The following is an 8,182-nucleotide window of genomic DNA, read 5'->3' as shown; positions in this document are numbered from 1 at the left end:
ATTATATTGTTTAGAATATCCATATATAAACATTACAATCATTGTTTTTTCTCAGCGGGAATATTCCAAGAAAGCACCCGCTATATTTAAGAGCAACTAACTATAGGCAACTCCCAATTCGTATAAACTGGTGACGTGACGAACCTAGGTTCCGATTTTACTTCAAATATTGGCTTACGATTTTGATTTAATACGGTGCGAACACTGAAAATTTTTGCGAATAATCATAAAGATGGGTATAAAATACTGGATTGAAGCACTAAGCAAATGAAGATATGTTACCACTTAAAATATTTTTCAAATCGGGCTGACGTTCTTCGAACCGTTTAAAAATAATAATATGGGTTGACGCTAAAGTGTAAGCAATTATCCCTTACAATCTATATTCCATTTTCAACAAAGGCGAATGCGCCAGGAATGAGAAACTACGACCTGTATTTTGGCAGAAAGTAAATAACCAAAGGCGGCGGATGCGCAGGGAGAGAAGTTTTATTAGATATTCAAAATTGACAAATTCATTTGAATAGCACTCCTATACCTACCCATAATTAACAAAATTAATTAATTAACAAATAAACATTTTATATCAATTGATCTTCAGACCTGTGCAGACACTTCATATCGTGATTCCATCAATTGAGGCAGAGATGCCACCTACCAATTTCCAGCCTAATTTAGAACTTCGATTTACTAGAGGACTTTTGAAAATTTCACGTTTATGTCCGTTATTAATCAACTTATCGAAAAGGCGGAAACACCACAGAGTTTTTACTAAATATATAGTACAATGTATGTTATTTATATTTATTCTCTGAATATATTTGTCTCGGTCATTTGAAAAGTATATAGCATATATATAATTGAAAGAATATTAATAATTAACTCTCAAAATCTTGTGGTAAACTGAAAAATAGAGCAACCCTAGCCACGATTATCGCTGTCAGCCAATGTTCTTTTTTCATAAATCAAACGGGTGCTTCTTCAAAAAACATTACCCAATTTTGACCGGACCCTGGATCATCTTCCTATCAAATATCTTTCCCTAGACCAACGCTGAAAGAGTAAAAAATAAAAATTGGCAATAGCTAGAAGTGTTTTATTATGGAGACAAAGTTAAATGATTGCACATTAGGTATCGTTTTGTTACAGGAAATATAGAAAAAAAATAAAATATTCACGCCCGAATAACCCACCAATTAACAAACGGAACTCTCGGGAACCCATTTCCTTTGCGAAACACAAAAAATTATACGAGATCAAAATCTGAATCACACACTGGCGGAACAACCAACAACTTTAAATTTTTCAAGAGAAAAACAAAGCGTGGAACTACATTACAAATAGGGACAACGCGTAAGGTGTAAACTCTGACCTTTGTAGAAAAACCTCGGTAATATTGTGAATTTATGAACACACGGATGTATTAAACTAAAATAACTTTATTAATAATAATGAATCACTGATTTTAAATTAACACTCTCTCTCATGTTAGGTTAGGTTCTATTCAACACCGTTTCCTCTTCTCTTTTACAGTGGATTAAAATGACAAGTAATCACAGCAGGTAATCCCTCAAAGATCCCACATTGGTCCCCCCTTTTTTCGTTTCCAATACTCCCAAGTTTGCATGCTCTGCTGAGAGTTATCTCTGATTGCTGACATTTGTCAGGTCAATCTTGGAATACTTGGGCGCCTTCAGTTAATAAAACCTCCAGAAGATCGGTTTCATGTGTTCTATTTCCTCGAAGGACTTCTCTTTTCTTCACCTCCGCAATCGTTCCTTTCTTGAGTATCCTCAGGTTTGGGAACGGGTAAAAGTCGCTCCGGTAAATATGGTGGCTGTTTTTGTTTTTCGCCAAAAAGTTAGACACAAGCAACGACGCGCGAGTATGAATTTTTTTGCCACAATTCCGGACGTTTTTTCTTGTAAGAACTCTTGTATACTACGCCATGATAATCAAAGAAAACAGTAAGCGAGACCTTGACATTTGATAGTGCTTGACGTGCTTTTTTCGGTATTGGCGATTCTGGGTTCTTCTATTGATAACTGGCCTTTGGTTTAGATGTCATAACCATATTACCCATTCGTCACCAGTTATGACCATTTTGAGCATATCAGGATCATCATTGACGTTGTTTCCTTCAAAATTGATGCATTACTATTACAAGTTTACATTTTAATTAATGTCGTATTATGTCCTGGAAACCTTTAAGCATTTAAAGCATTTAAAACCTTTATTATGAGTTATGAGAATTAAATATAATTTGTAATCTAGTGATCGGAGAGTTCTGTCCTATTTTGATTCGGTAGTGGTCGACATCAAAGAGTTTATTTTTTTTACATTTTTGGTGAAGGATATGCTAAAACGTTTGGCGGGATTCATGAAAAGATGATACATCGGAGGTTTTGATCTTGGTGTATATTCTCAAGGTCGTCGGCGAAGAGTAGTATTTTACAATATTTGAAACATTTTCGTATTGAATTAATATACAGTGAAAACTCCCTATAGCGAAACTCTGTATAACGTAATACTCTGTATTACGAACAAAATTTGTTGTACCATTAGGTCTCCATACAAAGCTATGTATTATTCCACTCTGTATAACTAATTTCTCACTTTCTATATCGAAAGAAAAAAGGGCACGTCAGGTAACAAAATACGGAATGTAGGCCGACTTGTAATTAATAGTCTCTTACGTTAGGATTCCTTACCCTAATAATCTAATTACCGAGAACCTGGTAGGCCAAGTGTGTATAAAAGCACGCCATTGTTTCGGTCAGTTCTAATTTGACTTAGTGAACACGGCGAGCATGGCGAGTAAGTCAAAAATTTTATCTCCAGATGATAAACAACGTTCAATAAACAACAATTATTATACTGAGGCCCTCGGTCAAATCTAAAACTTCTACAGTTCACAAATATCAATTTTGAAGACATTATAGACAAATTATATTTGTAATTTGTGTTTTCTTTTTTTACGCAACTAGAAGCAACTTCCTTTTATACGTATATAATCGTCATAAAATTGTTGAGATCACATTAAGTTATATTCTAAGTGCGTGTCTACTAAATATTTTTCAGGTTTTAAACTTCCTCTGTCGAATTTGGCCCAACATAGTATTACACTGCTTTATGTAAAAAAATACATGTTTTCCTCAATGTCTTTTAACTCTTTTTCACCCACTTGAACTCGTTTGTTTAATAAAAAAAGGAATCCTTCGAATTTTACCGGCTTCTTAAAATAATTCAAAATTTTCGCGTTAGATGGCGCTAAATGTGTTTTAGTCTGTCAAGTTGAAATTTTCAAAAGTTCCCAACGCGCACCGACACGATATCGATGTCGAGCCGTTAAATTTTCCCAAAAAACCGAAAAAAACTTAATTCTGTTATCGATAATAGCACTTACCTCAAACTGCGGCACACACAAACTTGTTTTGACAATACACGTCGCCACGGCCTACTGCTCGTTTCGGCAAAACGAAACCAAGCACCTCCGATCGACGAGTGACGTGCGTGACGTCGCGCGGCCGCGAATAAAGCCAAACCCTCCTTTCGAATGTCTTTATTTCAAATAAAAATTAACATGATCGATTTCCCTAACAAAATAATAAGTAGCAAGTGTTGGGACGAGATAAAACGGACAAAATCCATCGGGTAAACTTTTCTAGTCACATTTATTTTCAAATTTAAACATTTAATAATAATTTCACAATGGCTAAAGCCGCGTCTCGCGGGCGTATCTCGCGCCTGCGAGAGAGAGAGATATACAGATCCGGACCGCAGAAAACTTCTCCCTTACATTTAAATATCGGAAAAATACTATACTAAAAAATGTAAAACCTATATTATATTATACCATGTAGAACGAAAAAAAAAGAATAATTTAAAATACGTATTATCTAGGAGGCGCGCGCGCGCCCCTGGTTTCCGAACGAGGCGCTTTTTCCAAAAAAAATCAAGGGCGGCTCGTTCGGCGGGCAGCGGCGCGCGCGCGGCGAAACAAAACCCCCGCAGGGGTGGCGGCTTGTTTTTTTTTGTTCCACCAACAGAATATTTTACAAAAATTTACACATACTTTTTTTTATTCTCGTAAATACTTTATTACGGGTGTCGGTAATTAAAACATGTCACGGAAATTATAAACAACAATTATTGACGATCGCTTGGGACGCCCCGTGTCGCCGTTCGAACGGTGTGTGTCGTTTATCTTCATTTTTACGTGTGTGTGTAAGTGAGAGATAGATAGTTGGTGACGAAAAACAAAAAACCGACGACGGGGGGCGAACCAAAGTGAATCATAATAATGACAATAATAATAATAATCATAATTAATGGAAAGCTGAAATGCAGAAACCGTAAACTGCTTCACTTGGAAGTCATCATGGTGACAAATTCTGCAACAGAAAATGAAAAACGGCTTATCATGGCGACGGGTAAAATATATAATATATTATCGCTAATAAACGGGCGCTTCAGTCCATAATGAATGAAATCACGAAAAAAAAAAAACAATTTCATTCAACCAAACATATTCATTGTAGACAAAAACGTGTAATTTTGAATATCTCATTTTTTCTGATGTTTAGTACTGACGTTTGAATGAATAATGAGGTAAAAAAACGCGGATTTTTCAAAATTGTTTGCAGTGTCACACAAAATAATTCATTCAATTCATTCAACGTAGACAACAAAAATGATGTGAAGTTTTGCATACTCATTTTTTTGTGATGTTCATTTCATGCCCATAAATCCCGTGTTCCACAAGTTAATATGGGCAAAAGATTTTGTTTAAAAAAGGATATTGCTCGGCGAGAACGTATTGTACCTACTACAGCTAAAATTGTTAAAAACGACCAACAAACGTTCTGCAATAAAAATTTTGACATCTTTAAATCAAGTGGAGGGGATAGAACTGCCACCAATGACAGTAAAACGGTAAAAAAATAGAGATGCAAGCTTAATATTTGCGCAGGAAGGCCGACGATGCACACCAAGAGATTGGAGAAAAGGTTTCGTAAATCTGGACGTGACGGTGCAAGATGGGATACATAAAAAGCTTCATCCTATATACGTTTGCCCAACAGTTAAGCATGGATGGGGTAATATTATGGTATTAGATTGCTCCTCTGCCATTGAAGTCGGGTTAATACATCAGGTTGCTGATGAAATGGCCGGCCTAATCGCCAGATTTAAATCCCATAGAGAAAATTTGAAAAAAAAAATTATGACTCGATAAATGTGATTGCAACTCAAGGATATGGCACCTAATATTAACTGCCAGGACTAATTATGCATTTTCAACAGCAACAACAACGTAAGTACTTCAATCGAATTTTCGAAAAGTTGCTTTAATTTTGTCTGATACTGCGCGTGCATCGGTGATTAATTTTTTTTGTTTTTTACATCGGAATGTAAGCTACATCTGGCAAGGCAGAGTAAAGATGAATTATTTTTTTTAACATGTCAAAGATGACAAGCGGGAGGAAAATCATTTTTACACAATTTTATTAGCAATAAAATTTCGCCAAAAATTTTTGAACTTATCATTTTCGGCCCCGATTGGTATTTACTTTTCACTTATTTAGAATTTTATTCTGTTAATTGTAAAAATTTTTCTGTTAACTTTAAGAATTCGGTTTTAGTTTATCTGTCAACATCTCTGTGAAATCATAAAATTATTTCTAAATTTTGAATTTTTATCACGTTCCATTGGTTTTTAAGGAATAAACAAATTAATCTAAAAAAAACCATTTGGATATTTTTTAGTGTTCACTCAACCAATGACACAAAAAATTGAAAATATTCTACGTTATCATCTTCCCTTGCTTTATTTTAAGGTTACAAGATAAGGTCATAAAAGATATTTTCTCCCCTTTGTTTCTATTCAGCCTTAATTGTAATTTTTTTATCTATAGAAAATTAACAATTATCATCTAAATGTGTCAAACATGGGCTTTAAAACATATTAAGAAAGAAAATTAAAAAAAACATTCCAAAAATGTTTACCTTGGTTTTGAAATATTATGGAATTTATAATGACAACGCTCTCTCCTGCTTTTTGAAAAAAAGTTTTAAGTGCAATATAATTATTTTTACGTAATTGTATTTTTTTGGACTGATTCCTTGGTTCCATAAAGATGATTTAATCATTAGAAACTGCTCAAAGCCCTGACAAAATGTTAGAAATGACTAATTTCACAGATCGCAAAGATTTCACACTAACTTTCTTTCAAACACCCCGTACGAATTCCGGCGATATTTTTCTTATTTTTATTTTATTTACATTTTCCTTTTTTTTATTATTATTAATTATATCTTTTTACTTTAAAATTCAACTAAGTAATTTCCTCCATTAAAGAAAAACATTTACTTAGGACTTTAGGAATATAGGTCGATAAAATAAAATTTCCATCGGAGCCAAATAGAAAAACGACAGCGGGTTTTTTTTATCTTATAACTAAAAATACGAAATACGTCCGGTAATAACCAAACCTTGGACGTAGTCTACAAATATGGTTGAAATAAATGTGAAATCTTGGTGAAATCATAAATCATTTCGGAAATTTTGAGTTTTTTTTCACTATCTTTAAATAATCCCTAAAAAAAATTATTTCGAAATTTTTGGAGACTGAAATAAATGTGAAATCTGTAAAATCATAAATTATTTCTAAAATTTTTCAAAAATTAAATAATAAACAAATTAATCTAATTTGGATTTGGAATCTTCATTTCAATTTTTTCGTTCGTTTTGAAATTTTACGTAATTTATAGTAACAACATTCTTTCTCAAAACTTTTTTAAGTGTATCATTTTTACTTAACGGTTTTTTAATCAGGATAATTTAATCATTAGAAATCGCGCAAAACTCTAACAAAACTTTAGCAATACTTAATTTCACGAGATAACCAAATATCTAACGATTTCTTGTGAAATCCGGCAACCTCGCAACGGCGAAGCCGGGCATTTTAAGGTTAGAATTTCTTTTTTTTTTCTCTTGGATAAACCGCCGTCGATAACTCACCTTCGTAATTGACTTGGCCGTCGCCGTCGATGTCGGCCTCCCGGATCATCTCGTCGACCTCCTCGTCGGTCAGCTTCTCCCCCAGGTTCGTCATGACGTGGCGGAGTTCCGCGGCGGAGATGAAACCGTTGCCGTCCTTGTCGAAGACGCGGAACGCCTCGCGGATTTCCTCCTCGCTGTCCGTGTCTTTCATTTTCCGGGCCATCATCGTCAGGAACTCCGGAAAGTCGATGGTGCCGTTGCCTACGAACAAAAAAAAAACACTCCCGGATAACACGTTATCGGTTTCAATTAGGCGACGCCTATTTTTAAACGCCTCATTAGTCACTCGCGTCCGCTAAAGCTTTATAAGGAGCCGCTTTCCGATTAAAAGATAACCCACCGTCCGCGTCCACCTCATTGATCATATCCTGGAGCTCGGCCTCCGTCGGGTTCTGCCCCAGAGACCTCATGACCGTTCCCAATTCTTTCGTGGTGATCGTGCCGTCGCCGTCCTTATCGAACAACGAAAACGCCTCTTTGAACTCCGCGATTTGTTCTTCGGTGAGTTGGTCGGCCTGCAAAAAAACCACACGCACACACACTCACGGAATAAATCCAAATTGGTATTCCGGACGCGAATGTAAATATCGGAAGACGTACGTAAGCAACAGGATCGATACGCGTTCGGTACAGATAAAAACTGTGTCGGGGTTGCGATTTAATTGGCGTCTCGGCGTGCGTATTTTCCCAGCGAAACGGATCGTTCCGCATTGCGGTAATTTTCGAACCGGCCGTCTACGGGTTTCCTTTTTTTTTTGACAGCTATTTGCGAAACGAATTCTGCCGAAACGCGGAAAAATACGGACGCCACGCGTGTCCCGCGACCCCGTCCGACAGTTTGCCGGACCCGATCGCCGAAAAAGCCCACTCACCATTGCGATTTTTTAAGATTACACTAGCACAAAATAAATGTCAGCGCACGTAATCACCTACGCCAAAACGTCACGTTCGAACGTCTCTGGCCAACTGTTTGGTTTGGCTTTCCGTTTTGTTTGGGAACCGTCGGCCGCGTGGTGGGGGTAAATTTTCCGCTGCCGGAACCTCTAGTGCCGAAGCGCAATGGCGCGTCTACGCCACAGACCAGTAAATATTCCTCCGCGCGAACGTCGGTACAATTTC

General features: G+C 36.4%; 1 protein-coding gene across 1 annotated transcript; it reads right to left on the bottom strand.

Annotated features, from left to right (window-relative positions):
• Positions 1–3,547: 3,547 nt before the first annotated feature.
• On the bottom strand, positions 3,548–8,086 carry LOC132701599 (calmodulin). The gene is made up of 4 exons (XM_060669672.1): positions 7,936–8,086; positions 7,404–7,578; positions 7,022–7,264; positions 3,548–4,394 (listed from the first exon to the last, which is right to left on the bottom strand). Exons 1-4 carry the CDS (start codon positions 7,936–7,938, stop codon positions 4,366–4,368), a joined length of 450 nt encoding a protein of 149 aa, XP_060525655.1. The 5' UTR covers positions 7,939–8,086; the 3' UTR covers positions 3,548–4,365.
• Positions 8,087–8,182: the final 96 nt, after the last annotated feature.

This window comes from Cylas formicarius, unplaced genomic scaffold (genome assembly GCF_029955315.1).
Source record: "Cylas formicarius isolate icCylForm1 unplaced genomic scaffold, icCylForm1.1 PGA_scaffold_4__25_contigs__length_36172078, whole genome shotgun sequence".
NCBI classification, from domain to species: Eukaryota; Metazoa; Arthropoda; class Insecta; order Coleoptera; family Brentidae; genus Cylas; species Cylas formicarius.
This window is presented reverse-complemented; position numbering and strand designations above follow the sequence as displayed.